The following is a 24329-nucleotide window of genomic DNA, read 5'->3' on the forward strand; positions in this document are numbered from 1 at the left end:
CAATCCTTCATGCAGTGATGAGCAGTGATTATAACACACTTGAGCACTGTGGCTCTACACCAATGATATCTGCCAACATTTGGTTACTGATTGTGTATCGTTCCGCACCATAGTAGAAACCTTCAAAAGGAGGTTTTGTTGTCAGAGAGACCAGTTAGAAAAGGTTAGGCAATGTGAAGAGGTTCATTACATACTGATGAAACATGAGGTATGAGTTTGTTCGAAAAGCAAAAGGAACAATTAGTATTCGAGAAAGTCATGATAAGGCTAAAAAAAAAAACTAACCTTTAAAACCGCATCGTAAACTAACTAACTGCAATTATGGATTTTTTCCTCGCCTCTCTATTTCAACAGCAACAACTACACCATGTAGAAATATATTTTCCTTTAAACAACAATCCTTTGATTCACAGGTTAGAAAATATTTTTTTATATATACATTATTTAGGTTTGTTCACATAACTTTGCTGACAAGTTTGAGTCATTTTATTGTAGAAAAGCTCCTTTCTAAAAATGTATTCATTATAAAACAGAAAAACTCTAAAACTATGAATCCGAAGTTAGCTGGAGACTCTGTCATGAATAATTAATAATGGAGGAGACCTTTGATGGACAGATGGTTCTTTTTGCATCCTGTGCTGAATGTTGGCAATGGATGGCTGAGCCCAGACTGGGAGGCCTTTATTCTGTTCTACATTCTGGTGTAAACAGCTGCAATTGACATAATTGTTGGGTAACTGGAATGCATCAGTTTTTTTTGCTGTTATTATACCAGCAGGTATTACACACAGTATGCTCTCAGGGTGTGCGCTGTTGCGTGCCACTTGTCCACATGCTTTCTTTATTTCTAGACGATATAGTCCTTTATATAATATAGGTTCTTGTTTGGTTTTATAAATTATTATGAATTATAATTTTAACTGTAATTGTATTTGATTCTAAAATGAGGGTAGAGCTTGATGAGGTCAGGTTAATGTCAGAGTTGTGCCAATAATGTCTTATGCGTCATTAAATGAAATCCAGATAGGTAGTATCACAGGATACACTGACAGCTAAGACATACTTTGATAATGGCTTCGTAAGCGTTTCAGTCTGGACGAGCAGAAACAGACATGAGATAAGCTAATATTTTGGCAATTCCTGTGTACACAGCGGCACATGCATGCCCAGTGTATGTGAGAAGTCATGTGATATACATTTTCAGGTGTGTAAGTATGGACAGGAAATACAACTGATACGGCGCTAAAACGCTTGTGGACAGATATCGTTTTAGTTTGAAATGCAGTTGTCAAATGAAAACGTAGTTGTAAAGCTGTAGCCTCAAATGCAAACCAGATCTTGATTATCCTGGAAACCAGACCAGTCTGCAAGTTCATGTCTATTCAGACTGATTTTCATCTGCCTAAGGCTCATTGGGCCAATCACAAGCATCTGAGGTTTGTTTAATCATAAATTGCAACAGACTGATATATTTTCTCTAAAGAACTCAACTCAATTGTTGTTGTCGGTTTGTTGATAAGAACTTTTTTTTGTCGTATTACACAAATTGCTAAAAGTTTAGCTTAACCAACTGGCCCTGCTGGTTGTGTTGCACGTCAAATGTTTCATTGCTCTGATTTGTTGTAGGTATTATTGTGTCAGAGGCGTTTCTGTCTCTGACATTTGGTAATGCCTCGGGGACATGATGACTTAGGACCTCAGAGCATGAGGTCTCAATACTGTTGATTTGACATTTGTATTGTTTGTCTGGCCGACAACTTTAATAAGAGAATATTTGTTTTGCTTATTGTGTGAATTAATTATTATCATCATCATCTGCAAAAATGACCATGTCACATTCTTGAATTTGAGACTGCCCTAATATGATTAATACATATATATTATCTTTGAATAAAACAGTTAAACAGTGGCTGTGAGGATGTTGTATTACAAATTTTCCTCACCGATTTCACTGTTTCACCAGCAAGATGGATTTTTACAGCAAAGAAATTAATACAATTTTAATAACACAGCAGTGCTGGCAGCATGAAGAAAAAGCCTCAGTCTTTGATTCCCTAATGCAACATTCCCAGTTATCCAGGGGGCTACATTAGTAGTGTGAGATAATTATCTCATGCCTAAAGCCTGAATATTAAGCCCAGTTGTTATTTGTCTCCAGCAAAGTCACAAACACAAGTTTTGAAAACAAGCCTTGCATTTAAATCACTGATTTCAAAGTGATTGTCTTCTTGAGAGAAGTCACAGTTGGAATTGTGTGCCATGCAGCCAAAACACATTTTAGTTCAGGTTATGAGGGATGGATGAATTCAATGAGAACGGTTAGGGAGTTTCTAGATAAATAATTCATTTACATAACAGTATGCAGCATGTTGACTAGTATGATGATTTTTTTGGCTGTTGTAAATACAATCTTTACATACTATCGCCTCAAAAGATGCTAATGTAGTTATGGTAAAGTTAGCAAGCAGATGCCACTTTACATATCCAGCAAGAATCAGCATTAACTTGGACTTTCTATCCTTCTGACTAATGTAAAAGTCTCTATTCTTTATTCTGTCTTTACAACTCAAACTGCTTTTAATGCATGATGGTTGATCTGCACTCAACCTACTCAACCTTTTGAATTCATGCTGCCTTTAGAATAGGAAGCTATACAAACATTGCACATTATATTTTTATGTTTTAATAATTGTTACGTCCCCTGGATGGAACTATGATTAAAGAAGGACGGTAACACACAACAACCAATAAACTGATGGAGTCAGAGCAGATGTGACAAATAAGGTGTCTTTTATTTTAATTATAAATCAAGTGAAAACCTAACACAAAATGCAGGGGAAAAATTAACAAAGGAAGTTGCAAAGGAAAGGAAATACATATAACAAAACTAGGCCTGACTACTTGCTACCTCTTAAACAAACCACAAACAAAAAGCCTACGCTGATTATCTATAAATGAGCTTCACAGAAATAAATACAAGGGTGACCACATCTACCATTACACTTTAAACAAGTTTGTTCTAATAACAATACAACAAAATGCACAGTGGTGCTGCACACAGGCTGAGGTCAGAGAGAATAAAGAGAACGAGACTGTCAGGTGTGCTCCTTTTGTAGATCCCCCTCACTGCTGGTTGGACAAGCTGTTATTAGTGGAGGAAGGAACACTCCCATCTCAGCTGTAGAGAAAACAGGGGGAGAAGCAGAGACAGCAGGAAGGGGAAGACAACACACACACACACAGCACTTTGCCAACTGCCTGGCACGTAACAACAATGTACATTGTTTTTATATTATTGACCCTGAGGAGTCCCGGGCTATTTGGCCATTTTTTATGCTTTTGAAGTTGTATTTATATACAGTTTACCTCATAAAAATTGTTTGGCATCTTTTTCACAGCACAAAATTATAAGACGAAACTAATAATTTTGTTACCTTGACAAAATGGAACCAAAAATACACAAAAAGATTTGGGGTTTTTTGCCATAAAAAACACATACATTTACATTTTCATCGTGGAAAATGTAAATGTAGTTTGCAAACATCAAACAATACCAGTTTGAAAAATAAACATGTTCAAGATTTTCTTTTCTTTATAGCTATGCAACTCTTCAAAACAGTGTATGTACTCAATAAGACAAATAGGAACATCACTATCTTTGCATTTCCCTCTTATACATATATATGTCAATCTCTGTCCATTTCTCTCTCCCTCCTCCACACCTCCTTACTGTATTCAGCGTGTAGAGCAGAATCAGCAGAATCCCACGTTTTTTCCCACCTGTTTCTCAATACGACAAAAAAGATGAAGATATTGATTTGACTGAAGCTTCGCACTCTGTGTCAGTGCTGCGATGTTTTGAATCTGCTATGTGATTTGATCACGCTGGTTTAGTTGGCGAATCTTGAGGGTTAAAAGTTACAGCTTTCTAGCATGTTTTTGGTGTCTTGGCTATGTGAAGTATCTTCTGATGTAGAACACTGTCAGTGTGCTAGACATGGTATGACATGGTATGATGTTTCCTCACAAGCCCCTTAATTCTAAAGATGCTGGGCTGAGATCAGATCACTCATCAGTGTGTCACACAGCACAGAAGCCAAAGTCCATTAGACTCTACACTTACAAACACACTATAGCTGCAGAAAAAAAGAAAAACAAGTCATTTCATGTGTCCCCATCAGTGACGGGGGGAGAATAAATGATTGGAGACATAACACTGGTTGTGTATCCATTTGTTAGATAAAACAGGTGTAATTAAGTATGAATTATTAAAATAGAATATTTGTTTTTCACTGAGTTATGCATGTTTGCTTCCCCAATCACTGTGAGAGGGCACCTGTTCCAGTTGACTGACTCTGAGCGAGGTTAGTCAGGCTGCACACAAGATAATAAGAGAGAGAGAACAACTTGTTTATTTTTTCACTGAGGGAAGTTTTGTGTTCACAGCCACCTGCTTTTCTTAAGAAAGTATAAAAAAGGGATTAAATGTGTATAGCTGTCCTAATATAAACCACGTGAGCATGTAACTAACCCACTATAACAGCATTACACTAATAAAGCTTTAAAGGAGAAAAATTATGCTTTTTCACTTGTCCTCCAGTGATAGATAGAATTTTACGTTGATTTGTGTGGATGAAAAGTAAAAAAATCACACAAGTTTGCACGATAGGGAGCTAATTTCCCCACAGAAAACATTGCTCCTGAAGCTTTAAAAAGGTCTCGTCAGTAGTCCGATGTCAATGTGATCTCACATCATATTTGCATAACCCACGCCTAGTGGTCAGTCCGACACACCCCCTAACAAATTGAGAGTGGTACCGGAGATTTCCTACATGCACTTGAGAGTGGTCCAGCTGGCCAGTCAGAGCAGACTGGGAATTATCGGGAAGGTGTCCTAAAGAAGCACGAGCTAAAACCAAGTGTTTTTGGCTGACAAGAGGTTTTGGGATAATTGTTTGTGTTTCTGAACATCAGAAAATGTAAACCTTTTCAAAAAATAACGAAATTAAAATTATGAACCTAAATATGAGTAGGCTAGAATGTGTCTCCTTTAAAGGTCAAGCGGCACATCCTGAACTATATAGGTTGCTTTAGTTTGCAGGGTTCCATTTTGAATGAAGCCTGCTCACGATGAGTACATCTGCTGCAGTCTTTTCCGTTCATCATCTAGACTGTGGCCACCTGCCATATTCTATTTTGTCCCGACCATAGTGTCATAATGAGCACATAATAATATAACAGACATCGGTGTGTACTGGGCTATTTGCTGCATGCTCGCTCAAGCTACAACCTGCTTGCGTTAACTCCAAGGTATCGCATGCTTTTGCTATGGTCCATAATGTTTTGACTGTCAACACAGACATCCAGACCTTATAGTTTCAGCTGCAGTTGTGGCACGCCATGAAGTTTGTTCCCTCACGAGAGAACCTATCTTTCACTCTTTAGTCCTTGTACCTGTTACTTAGGATCTATTGAAATTGATCTTCCATTGTGTGCATATGCACCCCCTTTACTGCCATCGACTGAATTGACTCCAGTTCTGGGTGCTATTGCAGTTTAAGCTAATGTTAGGGTATTTGTGATGCTTTTATTAGCATTTGCATCATGGGAGACAAACATGATGTACAGACAAGTTCTGACAATGTGTAATTTTGCTCCTATGATTAGACTGTGATTCTTCTGGGTCTTTCTGTAATTGCATGGACTGTTTACAACAGCATCATCTTCTCCCTGCTCTCTGTGCCAGAGCTGTAGGAGATCTAGTGGCTCTGTGGCAGGCTCGTACATCACAATGTTATTGTAATTCAGTGGCAGAAAGACGCTCAAGAGACCAGGGTCTGAGAGGTTTTTTAAAACAGCGGAAGGTGTCTCTCTCCTTAGATAAACTGGCAGGGCTGCAGTGAAAGATAAAGGCAAATATATATAATAAAGTCAAATGAATTTGCCCCTTTGAAGTGCTTTCTTTGGTATTTTAAATTGCTGCTCTGTGAAGTCATATAACAAAATCGATTTATTTTTGAAGTCTCTGAAAATGCATCTTCTTTTGCCTGGAAGAGATCATATACTGTATGTACAATGTACAACACAAATCCTCACTGGCCTCACATAAAGTTCATATGTGCAGATAAGATTGATTTTACTGACCAATGCACAATGTTAGAAGATATTATTAAAAACTATTAATGACTCAGCTCTGTAACTCTTTTTATCTGAACGTCATTTGCTTTAAGTTGTCTTACATCTTTTTCAATTGAAGGTTCTTACGGAACAGTTAAGTAGCGTGACCACAAATACCGCTGTTGGTTTTAATCCTAATGATGAAGTGGATTGATAATCTGCTTCAGTTCACCACCTCATGTCTGCATCGTCATTTAACCGTCTCCAAAATGTCCGTACCCATGGGTCAGAGTTAGCATTCTCTTGTTAAGTTTGTATTTATAGATCCCAACATTTGCAGTCTGTCAGACCTCGTTTTGTGCGTATGCAGTGGTTATAAATGAGGCCCCAGGCCAGCAGGCAAGACACTGAGCAGCAGCAAGGGAAGGGGGCTGATGAAATGAAGGTGACATGGGAAAAAAATCACCAAGGTGTAGATGAGCAAGATATATTAATGACAGGGGCCTGAAGGCAAAGAGGTGGATGGGGTGGGATTTGGTGCGTGTGAATGAGAGCAGAGCTGTAAAGATGAACTGTTTGAAAAGACTTGAGTGGAGAAAACTGTGGTCTGTGGAGCGGTTGAGTGAGTGTAACCTTGCTTTGGGCTGCTCACAGAGATGCATGGACAAATTTGGATGAGACTGTGAAATTTAAAGTGAACTCAAAAGTTCATTGTCCTTGTGGCTGAGTGGTTTACTGGTCATCAGCCTGGAAATGGCTTAAGAACAAATTGCCACTTCAATAGTCCCGGACATGCCTATATTTTACACTTCCTCTAGACAAAGGACTAACCAGAAAGGATACCATGTGTTAATGTCACTATGAATGTTTCTAAAAAAAAAAACACAACTACTGTTAATTTTCTATATTGTTGGAACCAAAACCGTATATATATATATTGCTGCATAGCTCAATTGTCATTCAAAAACAAAACACATAGCAGGAGCGGAAGATGCACAGCTTCATACTGTATAGTACTTGTATTGTAAACAGGACTACTTTTATACAAGGAAATAGTCATATTTATGGCCATATTCAAGGCAAAGCCTTTGTAAAAACATTGTGCTGCAGTAGCAAAATTCTACAGAACAATGTTGAACTGAGAAGCTAAATATTGTGCATGGAACAGATACTGTAAATATGAATTGATATTATTTATGCTCGTACATTGAACCTTTAACAGAAATTACAAAAATAATAAATATGTCCCTCCTAAGTGGGTTTTTTGGAAGATATCAGGGTGGTAGATCTCTGCTTGAGCTTGGGCTCGAAAAGGTTGGTGACCACTGCTACACTGCATATTACAACAAGTGTATGTTACTGTTTATTTGGCTCATGATAAGCGCTGATCAACTGTGATCTATGTAGAGAAATCTCCAGGGTGAGCAGTTCAATTTAAGTCTTGGTGCTGCTGTGACATGACATGACAACAGTCTCTGTGGAGAAGCTTGGATGGATGGTTGCAATTTAATATTATTTATTTACGCCTGGTTGACTTTCAAGTTCCAAAAACTTTAATTTGTGCAATTTGGAAACATTTTTTTTTTTTCCTGGCAACATCCATGATGTCTTTAACACTTCTCTCTACCAGACTGAAATGTAAATCCACCATAGCCAGTCAGAAAACAAGTTATTTTACTTTTATATTTATAAATGTGTCATGCATTTATTTATTCACTTACTCTACCTCTTAGCCTTGACAGAGATGTTTTAAGTTAAAACATAAGCCTGACACTGAGATTTTACATCTTTTTGTGAGAACCATCGAACATCCGAATGACTAAATGGTAAAAGCAGAAACAGAAAGACTTAATATTGATCATGTCTTTAGAAATAGATCACCTTTTACTTTTTGATGCTGCTTGTATATTTATTTTTTATTTACTGTGATAAGAGTCACTAGCAGGATGCTAATATAACAGGTATAAGTAATGTACAGTTTGCCAGAGAACTGGTGATTTCTGCCAAACTTCAGTAAGCGTTTATCCTCGCTATCCTATCTATCTTTTGAAGGAGATCTGGATGTTGTTTTCAGTTTAAGGGGCTTTAAAGTTTGTCATCTTGTCTGAATTTCCGGGAACAGAAATTAGATATTAAGAAAAATCATTTTACAAAATAGAAAAACACGTAATGGGGAAATCATCTCAGCAGACCTTTAAATTTGTCCTTGACTTTAAGGAAAGCACTACTCTGATTGAGAGTTTTGTTAAACTGCATCACTTGTGTCAAATCTCAGATACCCGATGACATGCTGACTGTAATTAGTTCCAAGATTAATCTGCATTAGCATGACCGAATGTGGCCTTCTCCTTCTGTGCTTGTGAAACAAAGGCTAGCACGGATAATCAAATAATAGGTGAATATCAATGAATGGACCAAATCACTTTGGTCTCCAGCTCCCTCATGCAATTATTTCCTATTCACATTAATTATTGCTAACAGATGACTCAAATGACTTTGAGAGGAAGCTGGCCATGGCAGGCTTGCAAGTGATCAATGCTATTTTAAATGGGGTCACAACACTTGATACCTTTGGGTCCCTGTGATTGGAAATGGCACCAATGCAAACCGTATCTGCATCATGCCAGTGAATTGTGCCAAAGGCTCCTTTCACAGGCTTAGCTTCCTTCAGAGGGGCCTCCACAGGGATCTGAAAACATTGACATTCTGTAACACCCTTTTCAGTACATTTTTATGATATCTCAATGTATAAAAATAACTTTTTTGATAGTTTTTATTATAACTTAACACAAAAATCCTAATTAAATGTGTTTTAGTTGTCGGTCCTTTATCCTGTGTAATAATCAAATGACACTGGATGACGTTGTCATTTTTGTGAAATGTGCCTTGGCTCTGTTGCAAGCCAAGGAAAGGCTGCTTTACTTACCACTATATATCAGATATATCAAGTATCACATCAGCAAAGAAAAACACTAAACTATTAAGTAGTGAGCAATAAAAAATGAATATAATACATACAATTATAATTATGGATAAATACATGACAATATGCACATTGCAGTAATCAGTTGTACGTTATCCCAAATGTATGAAAGGAAATCAAAGTGCAGTAGAGAAACAAATCTATCACATTAGAGGGCAAAAGCACCGCAGATTTGATCATTTAGATTTGAAAGTGATGAGAGTTGGGGACATTTCATCTCAGCAGTTCATGAGTGTGTGTCAGCAGCATATAAGCTGCATATAGCTGAAAGCAGCTCCACCCTGTGTGGTTGTGACCCAATGAGATTTTACTGGCTGACTGCTTCCTACAGATTTAAGAGCTGCACAGGTTTATGTCCTTCAAGGACATCAGAGCCTGAGATATTTTGGCCTGAGATTATGGACTGTATTTCAAGCTATAACAGCAGATTTAAGAACAGCAGTAATGTGCGCAGTTCTCCTGAGTTTACCTAATGGTCCCTTTGGCCTGGGAACACAAGACAAGAAAGCATTCACCTTGCTGGAGATGAAGGCATGGGACCTCTAATTCTTGACCTGGATATTAGTTCATGATGAAAAAATGCAGCTTTGGCTGCCTTAGAAATACTGAGATTTGAAACATGGGTCTTTTCGTCTTCATAGATTAATTTAATTGCTATAATTATTTGAATGACTACTATAAACAAATTAGAAATTTATTCCGCAAACTTTTGTTTGTTTTTGCTATTTAACTCATTTTAAAAAGTGAAACCAAAAGCTAAATTGTGCATATGAATTACATATTATATAGTAAATTGCCTCCTGCATGTTGTAGAGATTAGTTGTTGGGCCTGCAAATAGGTTTTTGATAAGGACTTGATTTCTCTAACCAATTTCGACAATAGGTTTTTTATTAGCAGTGCTGCCATTCAAAAGCAAAATGACTAAAATGTATTGACAAAATAGGACAATAGAAACATACAAGAGATTACAATTATCAATTTAAGTTTGGGTAACTCTGGTACAAAAGAGCAACACAAAGTATTATATGACTATAAAGACAAGATTATCAACAACTTCCCCTACAAATAAATACACTTATCATCAGTCATTCTACCACATGATATGGTGAATATATCTGAGTCTTTAGGTTACTAGTTTACTAGTTTTTACCACTGTTTAGTGATGTTTTTGCCATTTCATGTAGGGTTGATACTGCACATTTAACAAGATTGACAAGAGCTGGGAAAGTCCGTGGCACAATCTGTATTAGCTGGAAAACCAACAAAGAGCTGAAGTGTCTAAAAGCTGTACAGAACTGTAAAGCTGTGTTCATTTTCACTGGGTTGCCAGTACTAGTTACTCCTTCACATCCAGTCACATGAATAATGTTTGTCATTACTATACTATTACTAAGTAATGTCATACAGTGTGACATTATTAGACTAATGCTCTACCTTTTTATTTAAATTACCATTGGTAGAGTATATATAGAGGCATAGAAGAAGGGAGACAAAAACTTGATGAAATATGCAGTGAACGTCCTTTCAAAACTTCCAAAATCTGTTTAAAAGCCATACTATTGTGTGTCTTAACCTTAAATACAAGCATTTTGCATTAGCTGAATACATTTTCCAGGGTGAATTTTCTGTGATCTCTAGTTTCTACAAGAAACTATGTGCTCTAACTTTGTCTACTATTTCATTTTACTGAACAGTGTGGGCATATGGTTTCTCTGGCTTTGGCAGCAATCTTATTTTTTAGCTTGCTTTAGAAAGTACAATGAAACCACTGTAAAGGTCTTAATAAAAAATCACCTATGTGAATACTAATTTTGTCTGGATTTTTAGAGTCTGACCAACACAAAAGCATCATCATCTCGCATTACTTATTGTGCAGTTACCTTTGAAATATAAATGAACAGCAAACTTGCAAAAAGGCTCCATACTCCGTCTGCCTGCATGACAGGACAGGCACATCACTTCTCATTAACCTGCAAGACCACAGAATCATAAAGACACATTGGCTCAATCCTATTTCACCCCTTCTCCCTACCACTGGTTTTCGACGGTTATCTCTCTCCTTGAAACTGAGTCCCAAGGGGTAGTGGCTGAAATTCTTCAAATTGGGACAGGGTGGTGACATGAAATTATGTGAAAATACAGGATTATTGTGCATAAATCAGCAATAACGATGTAACATTAGCATGCTAGCTACTGAGACATTAGCAGGTATAACGATAGCGATTTATTTTAAGGTTGTTGTGAAATAATGACCATAATAAATTGAAACGATATTAAACCTAAGATATTACAATCATTATCCTAACTTTTAAATCATTATTAATGGAGAAAATAGTACATTTGTGCTGGTGATTTGCAAGGCATTCTGGGAAATTTGGGTAAGGGCTAAGGAGCAGGGAGAAGGGGTGAAATGGGATTGAGCCATCGTCTTTTAAAAGATGAGCTGAGTGGACGGGAAAATGTTTTTCAATTTGTCAATTAGCCTTTGGAGACAGCTATGGATCCCACAAATTGATTTTTTCAGATCTATGACAGAGACAAAGGGAGAGCCATGAGGCATTCTCTTAGGTTGTGTATACCGTAGAGACAACCTGTAGAAAATAACGGCAGGAATTATGTGGATAAATAAATATTCTGTTCACTGGTGCAAATGATACGCACAATTACAATATTCTTCAGTTTTGATGAACTGATAACAGTGCTGATAAATTGCATATCCTATAAATGTCATAATTGACTGCAGTGTTTTCCAAATTATTGTATAACATTAAATTATTCCTGTCTATTTCTAGTGTTTCCTTAATTACTGCTTTTTATTATTTTACAGGAGGTCCAAAGAAATGGAAAAGCTGGTATTCCTGCAGGAAGGTGGCCTAGCCTGCTGAGCCTAACATGCCCACGCAGCAGCGGTAGTGGCAGTGGCAGTGAATTGTCATTATCCAGTGCTTGTAGTGAGCACTCCAGTGGCTCCCACACTTGGGCAGAAGGACGCGGCTTCTCAAAGCAGGTGGGTGTCATTCATCTACAATTAAAATGTCTTTAATTTCAAGTGTTTGGTTGCATCTTTATGGCATTTTGGCTTAAACGTTTTCCACCTATTAATATTTCTTCACTTATTCTCAATATCTCTTGTAATGCACAGTGTGCCACAAGCCGGGACAAAAGGATGAGTACAGGTTCAGTATCCAGCAATCATTCAGCACCCTTGGAGCCGACAGAGCTGGGATGGAAGGAAGGCCACATTCTGAAAGGCCTGAAGCGTCTCCAAATGTCCAGCTCCAAAGAGGCTTCCTCAAATGCATCTGTACCACACTGCAAAGACTGTATGACCTCTAATGAAGGCATATACTCACTTGGTGTAAAGTGTGGCCTGCAAGGGGCTACAGCTAAACAAGTAGCTCCTTCGAGTAAATCTTTCAAGGCTGAAGAAAGGATTGCTGTTCCTGACTCTGACGATGCAGATGATGAATCATCTAAATTACAAAGTAGGGACTCCAGTGAGCAACCAACACAGGAACTTCTGTGCTTAGAGAAACCGGATGTCACAAGAGATGATGATGGCAATTTGCTAGAAGACTCAGCAAAACTTAATGGAAATTCTGGTCATTTTCCCTCACCAGTGACAGACAACTTCTCATTTTTGGGGGGGCCCACAATAAAACCTGGTTTAAGCCCAACAGATAGCCTAAGAGATGACAAGAATAAAGATTCACTAGAAAAACGCAAAGCATCAGACATGAAATCCAGTGACAGAAACAATAACCAAGAAAAGTCTACTGACCGTAAATCCAGACTTGATCACGTCAAAAGACAACAGGGCAGACCTGCTATCAAGCAAATGGAAGGAGGAACAAGTGATGTGAGCTCATCTATACCACATACTGCAACCAGAGCTCTTAGCTGTGTGAATGACGCCAGACAGCGCAGCTCCTCAGTGGAGGTTGATCATTGCAGAGACAAGGCAAGTCAAGTAGGCAGTGAGACCCAGGATATCTCAATCTCAGAATCTCCACAAAGGAAACTGAAACCTCAGCCATGGGATTCAGCAAGAAAGGCTTTTATTCTGAGGAGCAAGAGTGCGGATGGAGGACCAGAGCAAGCTAAGCACACACATTCACCCCTCCACCAAAAACTTATAAAGGGTCACAGGTCCAAAGGACAGCCAAATCCTGGTGGGCATAGTGTTCCTGGTAAAAGAACAAATCTCAGTAAAACACAAGGATCAAGCAAAGGTGCATTATCTAAAGTTGAGAACAATGAGGATATTGTCGTATCAACAAGTTCCAAGTCGCTTGAAAGTGTACAGCAGTTCTCTCCCCTTGCTTCCCCTGTGAAATATTCAAAGACATTTAAGCCTCCAGGAATCAATGAAATCTCTGAAAACCCAACAAAATTGTCCTTGCAAGCCACAAGAACTCAATCAAGCAACAACTGTGTGGAAGAGAACATATATGATAACTTACCCTGCTCCCCACGAAAACAACGACGCCAAGACCAGCACTGTGATGTTTCCCTTTCAGAATATAGGTCCCAACCCCCTCCTTTACCCCCAGGTCGAACCACCTCTCTTCTTCTTAGACCCACTTGCGACTCTTTACCCGAAGCGCATAAATCTGTAGGTCAGTGCTCTACTACTGGGAAGACGACGTCAAGCAACACCAAGCCAAAATCATATCAGCTTTGTTCTGCTTCACAGCCTCAACAATCCAGTACAACAAAAGACAATCAACAAACAGCCCCACAAATTGGTGCTGAAGGTATCCCTGCTAAGCTCTACCATACCCATTCATCCAAGACAACACCTGTCCCAGTTGAAGAATCTCAAACTTCAGAGTCAAGACAGTTTTCAATGGACAGAGCTGCCCCACGCTATGATGAAAATAGTGCACCCTCAATCATGCCAAATCAGAGCATCTTACAAAGATCCCAACAGAGCATTAGTGAGCCAAAACTTTCAGAAGTCTTGCCTCAGGTATATTCTAATGTTTACTACCATGGGATTTCCAATAATTCTCACAGTTCCACTTCAAGAGCTGTTAAAATGGCTCTCCCTGTAAATGCTAAATCTAATGAGGCAATCGCAGGACAGGAAACCAGTACCTTCCTCATATTCGGAAGACAGAACAAAGATGATACAAACTCGATTACAAAAAGTGTCCAGACATTTCAGACTTTTATGTGTGATCCCCAGATGAAACATGACTGTGGTGCTCATGACAGAGCCCGCAGAAAGATTGAAACCCGCTGTAACTCACTGGACTCGGAGCCCTGCGCTCAACCTGTTGCCTCAGACAGTGGTGTGATGTTAGACTGGGGTTTTGATGAAGAAGGGTGGCTCTTTAAACGGTCAGTGTCAGTGTCAACCAGACCTCTCCTTAAGCCAGTAATGGGCATGAATGGGGCCAAGGCCCGTAGCCAGAGTTTTGGTGCACGCTACATGGATAGGCCAAGCTTCAACAGATCTGGAAAGGTCCGGACACAGATCAAAACACACTCAGGGAGCTCCTTAAATTCTCTTGGTGATGTCCTTCCAGGAAGTATGAGTTGCTCTAACAGCTACCATTGTCCAATGAATCGATCCCTTTTGAACAACTTCTTGATTGAAGAGGGTTTGACGGTTCCCTCATATTTGGGGTCCTCCAGTGAAAGACTCCAAAGCCTTAAACTCCAGCGAGAGCAGGCAAGGCGCATTCAGATTGAGCAACAGTTTTCAAGTGCTTTTGGTGAGCCAGTCTCTGAGGAACCAGAAAGACAAAGTTCAATAACCACAATCGAAGAGAAGGTGATGCTCGGCATAGAGGAGAACTTGCACAAGTGTCAAGAACAGGAGCGAACCATAGAAGTGAAACAAAAATCTGGTTCAACTCTGGCAAATTGGTTTGGTTTTCGTAAAAGTAAGCTTCCTGCACCAAGCAGCAAAAAGACTGATCCACCAAAAGTAAAAGAAGACAAGAGGGAGCAAAAGATTACATCACTTCTCGGAGGAAAGCAGGCAAAGTCCGACAAAAAGAGAGACCGAAGAAAAAGTGATGGGAAAGACAGGTAAGAAATTCAGTGAATCAGTGATGACTGTCATTTTTTGATTTTATTTCATCTCAGCACTTGCTCCAGTGCATTTCTTCATAGCCTAATGCCAGTATGGTAATCTCCTGCCTCAAATGATTTAAATGGTAATTTTAAACAAGTTGTCTGAGACAGCTTTCAAAAGATATAGGGTCATTTATCAGCTTAGTCACAATGTGAATGGTTAGTCAATATACCAGAGGATCACAGTATGAGGTGGTTTGTTGACAAATTGTTTTCTTTCAGCTCCGTGGGTAGAAGAGAGTCTCACGATGCAGTGAGAGCATGCATATCAATGCCCTGCCCAGGAATGTCCCTGAATGAGATACAAGGACATGCTGACATCACTGGGGACCCAAAGGTAAATATGTTTGTTGATCTTTATAAAATGGGCAGTTATTTTAGTGTTATGCAGTGAGTTTTAGTTCAAAATACAAAAATGTCCATGAAAGATAGGAAGTTGTTACAGGGTGATTGTCGATGTGACATCATACGAATTTCACCAAGACTCTTTCAAATCTGACAGAAATGCATTACTGGGATTCCTTAATGGAATAACTACAACATGTCAAAATATCTGCTGTGAAAAAGGCCTATTAAGGGGCATTCAGACTGAAATCAGTCCTGCCCTAAACTAAAGCAATGGGCTATGTTGGGTTAGGCATTGCTCCAGGTACAAGTGAGACATTAAATATGTAGTCCACCAGGAATGTGCGTTAGCATTTATGTTCATGATTGGTCTCTGCAGTGGGGTCACTTTACTATGCAGCAAAAGTAGAGTCAGGTTTTAACTCTTAACTCGTTGCAGGACTTCTTGAAGGGAGATTTCCCCAACTGTCCCTCAAACCCTCTTACACACAGTTTCATCATTTTTTCCTTTACTACTAACCCTTATTTTAAGAACTTTAAATTTGAATTAAGTTCATAATATTCACTGTAGTTAATTTAGTCCTCCATAAAATATAATTCATCAAGTGATTCATTCAAGGCTTCAAAAGTATGTGGAATGTGTGTATTTTTTATCAAGAGTCTGATACACCACATTGTTTTTGCAATTTGTCTATTCGATAAATAATTGAAGTTAAAAACCTGTAAAATGGTTTACATCAACATTTCGTTAGGGGATTCTTTGTAGAAGACCTGACATCCCTCCTCCTACTTTCCAAACTTTCAAAACCATAGCGACCACATGTCAGTCAAAAGACTGGATGATAGGAAAATCAAAGGAGAGGAATTTTAGGTTTTTGTCAGCCAGAGTCAAAAAGATTACTACCTACTCTATGATAAGGAATAGATGAAAAGTATAGAAGAGGATGAATGTAACTTTTTTTTTTCTTTCTTCCCTTGTACAAAAACACGATGATACAGATTATGAGCGGGAGAGCTGATAGTGAAAATGGATCTACTGTGAAGACCCCCAACCAGGCTGCAGTAATAGGTCAGATTTTCCTATTCTTTGTTGTGTTGGATTGTCCGTAATTGCTTATAGTGACTACAAATAGTGAGTAATGGATTCATCTCAACATCTTGGTACCTGAAAAACTAAACTTACCTCATTTAAAAAAATATATTGTTAGCTGTGTTCTTTTGAGTATGTTACCCTCAAGGTTTCATCTGTGCTTCTACAGTTTGCAGAAAGAAGTGAAGACCAAATATGAAAAAAATGTGTAAGTTATAAACATGACAAATATGTTGGGAAAACACACAAGATTCAGAATTTTGTCAGTGTTTGCTTTTCCCTCCATTTCTGCGTTTCTTTTATTCATTTTACCTCCACATTTAGAGTATATATTGTTTTGACTGATTTGAATCAGGGCAAATAGGAACCATTTCATTATGGTTGTATTCCACAAGTTTAATGGAGATATTGTGTGTAGGTGTGGTGCTCATCTTCACAGATCCATGCTCTGAAAATATGCATGCACAGGCTCATCCAATCAGGATGAACCCATTCATCCATATTGGGGCAAAGCTCCCTCCCAAACAGGCTTAGCAGTGGACCCATAATAAATGTTCTTTAACAGTTTTTCCGTAGACCACTCTACTGAAGGAACCCAATCGTCTGGATTGTGTTGTCATATATTTAGGTGGAGTGAAGAAGAAATTGTCCTGAGTAGAGTGCTGTGTGGCCCTGGTATTCTAACCCTAGTTTCCCAATATTTAAGCAATTTAGGTCAACTGGTATATATGTGGACCATCTGTATGTTACTACAAATTAAGTCATGTTATGGCCCCTTGGAAGGATTTCATTAATGAAATTGATCAAACCACATGTACAATGGTTTTGGGGTTTCTGGTATCTCTAATTCTTTCCACTGTACAAAGTTAAAGCCAAATTAAGCTACATATGGGTGCTGCCATTTTGCATTGATGGTGTCATTTGGAGTCAGTTTCTATACATGGAGTGGAGTTGAGCTGACGTCTCCCTGTTTTTGTAGCATCAAAAAACAAATTAAAACCAAGCTCAAGTTAGCCTAGTTAAAAAGAAAGAGGATGGGCGAGGGCGAAACTACAGATATTCTTCAGATACTTCGCTCTGTATACTCACATGGGGTACACTGTGTACAGAGGACAATCCCTGAAGAATTGTGGTACTGTGTCCCAAATGAAACACAGCCATTGTGCACTTGTGATGATCGACATGTGACCACAATTGTCACCAGCAAAATACCTGCCAGCTGCTCTGTTCACATGGCTTAATAATGAACATTCACTTTCTTGCGTGTGCCCCCTCTGTCATACAATGTGGAAATTAAATCACTGTCTATATCAATATCCTTCTTCCTCTACCACTATATTCACAAATACATAAAAGTACATTGGTCTCCCCTCCCCTTCCACTATGTACCCGAGGTGGTGACTATTTAGCATAAGGAGTGCCAAATCGTTTTCACTCACTTTTCTGAACATTTTAAGAAGGTTCCTTACAATGCACTGCTCGTCAGTGTGAATGCACTTATTCACACAAAATAGCAAGTTCGAGTATAGAAAGACACAGTTATATACACAGTTAATAATAACTACTGTCCACATTGCTCAGGTAGAGGACTGGAAATTTAACCGGTCAGAGTGACACCATAGGCAAAGTGCTGCAAATATCAAACACATTTGATATGGACAGTCGCCTGCCTTCAGGGGTTAAGCACCTCATTACATTTCTGCAATGCACCAGCTAAGCAGATTCATCCAAGCCACAACTGAGTGATTTAACTTTGCCTTCAGCTGTGGTCTGAATTATGCCATCCACACATAAAGTGGTTGGACCTCATGTTATGTTGACAAAACAGTTTTAACCTAGGAATAAAATGAGATAAACCAAAATAAGCACAGAAAAGAAAATGCAACCGTCATCAGGCGTCCGTCCTTGACGTCATACATTAAAGGCCAACTAAAATAAAACTGCATGTTCCCAATAATTTTAGACAATACACTTTTACATGTCCTTTGCTCTCCTGTTCCAATACTTCTATAACCTAATCATTGCCATCCTCCTAAATGCAAGTCAATGCAACAGAAAAGGGCCAACGCCGGCAAAGCACAACATGTAGTGTCTTTCTTTCTCTTTTTACTTATTTTTAAAGAGAGGAAATGAACATGAAGACTTTTCGTACATGAAAAACTGAAAAATCATGCATTCCCAATGAGAAACTGAGGATTACAACGGAAGGTGTTACTTTACACAAAGCCTGGTATAAAGGCTGAGTTCTTTAGTGGAAAAAAGTTATCTCCATTATATGAATTGTACACTAGTCAGTCCATTAATCAACACTGTATATTTATAAAGCTATTTTTTAGGTAAGGATTGTTTTCAAGCCACCAGTAGTATTGTCAACGATATATTAACAATTCCTCCTTCACTGAGGTTAGGGTTACATGTTTCATGTCAGATCCCTCACTGAATGAACTGCCAGGTGAGGTGCCCTGTTTGCATCAATTTTCAAGACAATTAGCAATTTGGTTAATCAGCTGTAGCACTGGAATTCTAAAGGATGCACTCTTTATTCTTAAAGGTATAGTTCACCGAAAAGTCTCTGGTGACCACTTCTTCAAACGTAAAAAAAACAACAGAAAAGAAACAGAAAATGCCTCCATACTGCTCCTGTGGTGTCATCCAAGTGTCCATTAGCCCTGGTATTCAAATTAGACTCGAAACGGTGTCATTTACAACATGTTTTTAGCCAAAATATCCTCTGATATCCTCCTCTGGAGCTGCTTTTGCGTGTGGATCACAGCGGACGTTTAAAGAAGTGGTCACCAGTTACTTCAACTGTATGGATTTGGCTGCAATGCAATGCTAAGCTAAAGATACATATCTAATGTATCTTGATTGAAATTCCCTATGTCGTTCATATTTTGGCAATGGACAGGTTTGATATTTGTGATTTCAGAGAGTAATGTGTTTAATGTGTTTTCTCTCCTCACTGCAAGTTTGAACGTTTTACCTGAAACATATTCCCCCCCCCCAAGGAAGCAGGAGACAAGTGTACAAACTTTCTTCATACACGATTTACTTGGTAGCTGTTTAAACTCTTTGCTGATGTTCATTGTGATTAGTTTTCTCTGACAAGGTTTCTTCGAAGACAAGCTGATGTCGACGAGCAAAGGCATTTGCCAGCATTGAGACATGTTAAGACATACATACAAATGTATTCAATAACTTAACCAACCTAGTTCTACACCATTGACACTGTCTTCCATAAAGAACAACCCCATAGCTTGTCAATGCAAGCAGGTTATTATGACTCATTGTTACGCTTTTTTTGTTTGCAACCTCCAATAATAGAGCATAAGAGCATCTTAGGCGACATATAGAGTGACAAAGTTTGCATTAGCGGTAGCTTGGTGTGGATTGATGGGCGGACAAAACTGATATTAGTTATTTTACCCATTACTGCTCTAACCTTGAGATGACGGCTATTTGTTTAAACCCAAACGATGATTTCTAACCCAAACGCTAACCAAGTTCTTCTTGTGCCTTAACCTAACCAAAGTCTGTTCTGACTGATCCACATTATTAATCACCATTTGTTTTTGTTACCATGTGGACGGAGATTGAGCACACCTCTTACTGGTACCCTTCCATAGGTTGTGTTGTTGTCACCATAACAACAAGGGTCTGGTATGCCTGCCATTGATCTGCTCCTTTGAGGAGCACAACAACCTCATGGTCCATGCTAAATACTCGTTGAAACCAATCAACTCTCAGCGCCTGTGACTCAGCCTTTCCAGGGAATATGTTGTCACAGTAGTTCTTGTTAGCTCTCATCTCAAGAACCAACTCATCAATAATGTCTCTTTTTCTATGGCTTCTCAAATAAATAATTTATTTTGTTTTGGATAGGATAAGAACTAAGTTGGCTGAATAATTTGTATCTCAAGTGGTGTCTAATTATTAGACATGTAAGTGAGTACCTAAAGCTACATTTTAGTTGTAATAGATGACTGTCATAGGTGTTTGTAAAGTTAACAGGCTGGAGCCATTAGCCTCCAGATAAAGCTCCTGAGATGTTGACAGTGCTAAATAGAAGAACATTTCCCCCTAATTACCTCCACTGAAGGAGGTTATGTTTTCATCCCTGTCGATTTGGCGGTTGTTTTGTTGCCTACTGTTTGCTTGTTTTTTGTATGCAAGATACTATAAAAACTAATTCCAATTATCATTACACCTTGGTGGAGGGGTTGGTATGGATCAGGAAAACACCCTTTAAATATTGGTGCAGATCCACATCGGAGGGTGGGTCAAATTATTTTTTATCACTTTCTTTAACATTGCGAGACAGGACGTTTTTTGACATTTTCACTGATTTCCCAGATAATATTTCATGGATCTTGATGAAGAAAATGCATATTTTTTAGACTTATATCTATAAGTCTGTGGGATTTGGTGCAGGTTGTTTGAATTTAAGGGGACTGTTGGGCCTGGGTTGAGATAAGTGCTCTACTGACTGCCATTCAATAGAAGCAATAAAGATTTCTGTGTTTGTTTTGCCTAACACTGTATTTTCATGGCAACAAATAGTGTCAACTTTATCTATGAAACTTTTATTCTTTCCCAATTCTCATTTTAATATTTTCCAGCACAGCCTGACTTAGAATGTGGCATATCTGAATAACTCAACTGACTTGGGCACTCTTGCTAAAAAATGAAAAGAGGAAAGAAAAGAAAAAAGAGCTGCAGAAACCCAGAACAGGGTGTGAGGTCTCATGTGTGCTTAATTAATAAAGGGGGGGAAAGCAGCTGCCTTTGCGTCAGTGTGTGATTGCCCACAGGTTGCTGCTACAGGCTACATATTAAAACATAAGCCTGCATGACAAGAGCGGATTCAAACAATGATACTCACTCTGCTTATTTCAAATGTACAAAGCTTTAACCGAGGTTTACTAGTGTAACGACTGTGATACGATGCATAATTCTGCACTCATAACATCCGACTGAGCAATGCAAACTCCACATCTTAAAGTAAAGAAATAACACGTTCATGGGTGTATATGAGTTACTATTCATGTGTTGCAAACGAAATACACACATTTGCGGTGTATTTGAAGTTCATTTCATAAGCCATGACGTGTATTTCATATTCACAGTATGATCAGTGCATGCTAATCGTCACACACCCATTAAACAACATCTGTAATACAAAGCGGTGGTTCAAGTGGGCTTGATTTGCATTGGCTGAGTCACTCTGTGCAGTGCGTGGTGTAATTAGCAAACACAATCATTACCCTGCTTCACACATATGTAAATACATTGTACTGAAGCACTATTTTTCAACTTGGCTTCTAAGAGGAAGTCATCATCAAGTGAAAAGAAAACAACAGACTAACCATCTGTTGGTTGTCTTTATTCACAGGATCAAAGTACAACGCAGAGATCAAGTGCTTAGAGCTCAAACAAGCAGTGATCATAATGTGGAAGAACTAATAAGTAGGCATGAGGGAAACAATCATGTAATACTACAGAGAAGGCCCATCATCAGTGATTGGTGAAGCTGCCCTCATTTTATAATGACGGCTCTTTCACTGACTCTTCAGTTCTCATTTCAGAAACAGTCCAGAGGATATAAAATAATAAATAAAATGAATGAATTCTTTAGCACCACTTCAACCATGGTTACCCTGTTGTTTCATCCCTGCTCCTTTTCTTTCCCTCTACCCTGAGCCACTTCAACTGTTCTCCTTGTGCCGTAGGCTCCGGCTGCAAGATGCGAACGTTGGACAGTGGGATTGGGACCATCCCTCTTCCTGAATCCTGTTCCTTCTTCTCCTCCATCCTGCACCTCCTCCCCAAATCCTCATCAACCCCAGAACAGTCCCTCAGTCCTCCTAGTGCCCCCGGTTCCTCCAGCGAGGACATGTCTCCCTCCCCATTACCCCGGTGGAGAATACCCTCCAGCTTTAAGGACAGCAGCCATGCAGGGGTGCTAAACTCCCTGTCTGACTCCTCCATGACCCGTATCCAGTCAGTGCCTTTCCCCACTGTGGCCTTCCTGCAGCCCATCCAACCCCAGTGTGAACCTATTGTGACCTCTACCAGTGTGTGTGATCCCCAGAGCAGGCTCCCCAGACCACCGCAAGGTAAAGTAAAGCCACAAAAGCACCCGTAAGAAGCATGACTGTTGGACTGCAGCAGTAATGATGATGGTTTTCTATTTTGTGCTTACGCAATGAAACACTTTTTGTGCTCTTTTGCCAAATCTTACTTTTTTCATGTGTGACCCAAGTCAGATTTAATAGCACAAACGTGTCACAAACTGCTAGTTTCAATTTAAAGAATGTCGTCAGCATATCTCTGTGCAACACCATTACTGACGAATACTACCAAGTTTCATTCACATAAATCCTATCCTGCTGTCAGAAATCAGCAAAGCATTTTCCAGTGTCAGTATTGCTGTAGGGGACTAAAAAAGAATTACAAAATGTTAGGACAGCTGTCAGCCCAGTTTCCGAGCTTTATTGTGATAGAGGGAAGGAAAGATTTGACATGGAGTTAGATACATAAAAAAAGCCATGCTCAACTAAAGTAGTCCATGACTTGGGAAGGAGATGAGAGGCTTCCTAGAGAATGTGATTGTCATGGAGATTGATGAGGAAGAATTCCATTACACTGTGAAGACCTGACGTAGCAAAACATAGGAGTGGCACAGTCTATGGAAGTACTGGATTTTAACATTGGGTGCATTGGTAATGGCATTTTGTAATGTATTTAAACCCCAAATTAATTAACATTAAGGCATTCTAATTATTGACTCAAACTGCACATGACTTATATGACAAGTCTTAAATCGTACCAGTGGTTCTTACATGAGGCATATTCTTTTGAGTTACATTTGACTTACGTGTTAATCAAATATGGTATTTTATAGTCTGGTGCTAATATGCCACATGATACATTGGATGTACTTTTTGTGGCCATCATTGTATTGTCTGTAGCTGTGGTTGGGGAGGAACCGGCACCTTGTTGGGGATGGAGATCATTGACTGGAAAAACTAAGCCAAAGCCAAATCAGGAGCTGACATATGGTTTAAATGGTAAACGGTTTTGTATTTATATTGCGCTTTTCTAGTCTTGATGACCACTCAAAGCTCTTTACAGTACAGTTTTACTTTCACCCATTCACACAGTGCATCTATTAGCAGCACTCTGTTGTTCTATGAGGGGCAATTCGGGGTTCAGCATCTTGCCCAAGGACACTTCGGCATGCAGATGGGGAAGACTGGGGATTGAACTGCCGACCTTCTGGTTGGAGAACGACCGCTCTATCCCTCAGCCACAGCCGCCGATATGTATGATACATATGTATGATGTTAATTATTTGATACAGTCAACTGTATTTATCTCATCTAAGGCACGAGTTTTTTGCATGCTACTTTTAATACAACTCTGAAGGTCTGAAAGACAAATTCAGACAGAAAAAAATCTGTTGCTGCAAGAGCAGGCTTCATTTTTGCCATCTCTCTTGCATTCTCTCAGATTCTTAAGAATGGACATCCAATGGAAATCTTGCTTGAATAATTCACCTATCCATTCTAAGGGGCACTCCACTAATGGAGATGGAGAAGTTACGTTCTCATGTAAGGAAATGTGTTTCATGACGCTCCACTTGCGTCATTTTCTCTGCTTAACTTTCAGTGTATGAGCATAAGTGAAATAGAAGGAGCACAACC

General features: G+C 39.0%; 1 protein-coding gene across 5 annotated transcripts in view; it reads left to right on the forward strand.

Annotated features, from left to right (window-relative positions):
* LOC117754685 (nck-associated protein 5-like) overlaps positions 1 to 24329 on the forward strand; it is a 61094-nt gene that overhangs the window by 32669 nt on the left and 4096 nt on the right. For 2 of the 5 annotated variants that reach the window (XM_034573775.1, XM_034573776.1), the window contains exons 8-12: positions 11929 to 12108; positions 12244 to 15143; positions 15411 to 15525; positions 16527 to 16602; positions 22353 to 22739. In XM_034573775.1, coding sequence (XP_034429666.1) covers positions 11929 to 12108; positions 12244 to 15143; positions 15411 to 15525; positions 16527 to 16602; positions 22353 to 22739 — 3658 coding nt within the window. Of the gene's footprint in view, positions 1 to 11928; positions 12109 to 12243; positions 15144 to 15410; positions 15526 to 16526; positions 16603 to 16792; positions 16832 to 22352; positions 22740 to 24329 lie in introns of those variants that run through there. The other 3 variants (XM_034573779.1, XM_034573778.1, XM_034573777.1) reach the window with 3 other exon arrangements.

This window comes from Hippoglossus hippoglossus, chromosome 21 (assembly GCF_009819705.1).
Source record: "Hippoglossus hippoglossus isolate fHipHip1 chromosome 21, fHipHip1.pri, whole genome shotgun sequence".
Classification (NCBI taxonomy): Eukaryota; Metazoa; Chordata; class Actinopteri; order Pleuronectiformes; family Pleuronectidae; genus Hippoglossus; species Hippoglossus hippoglossus.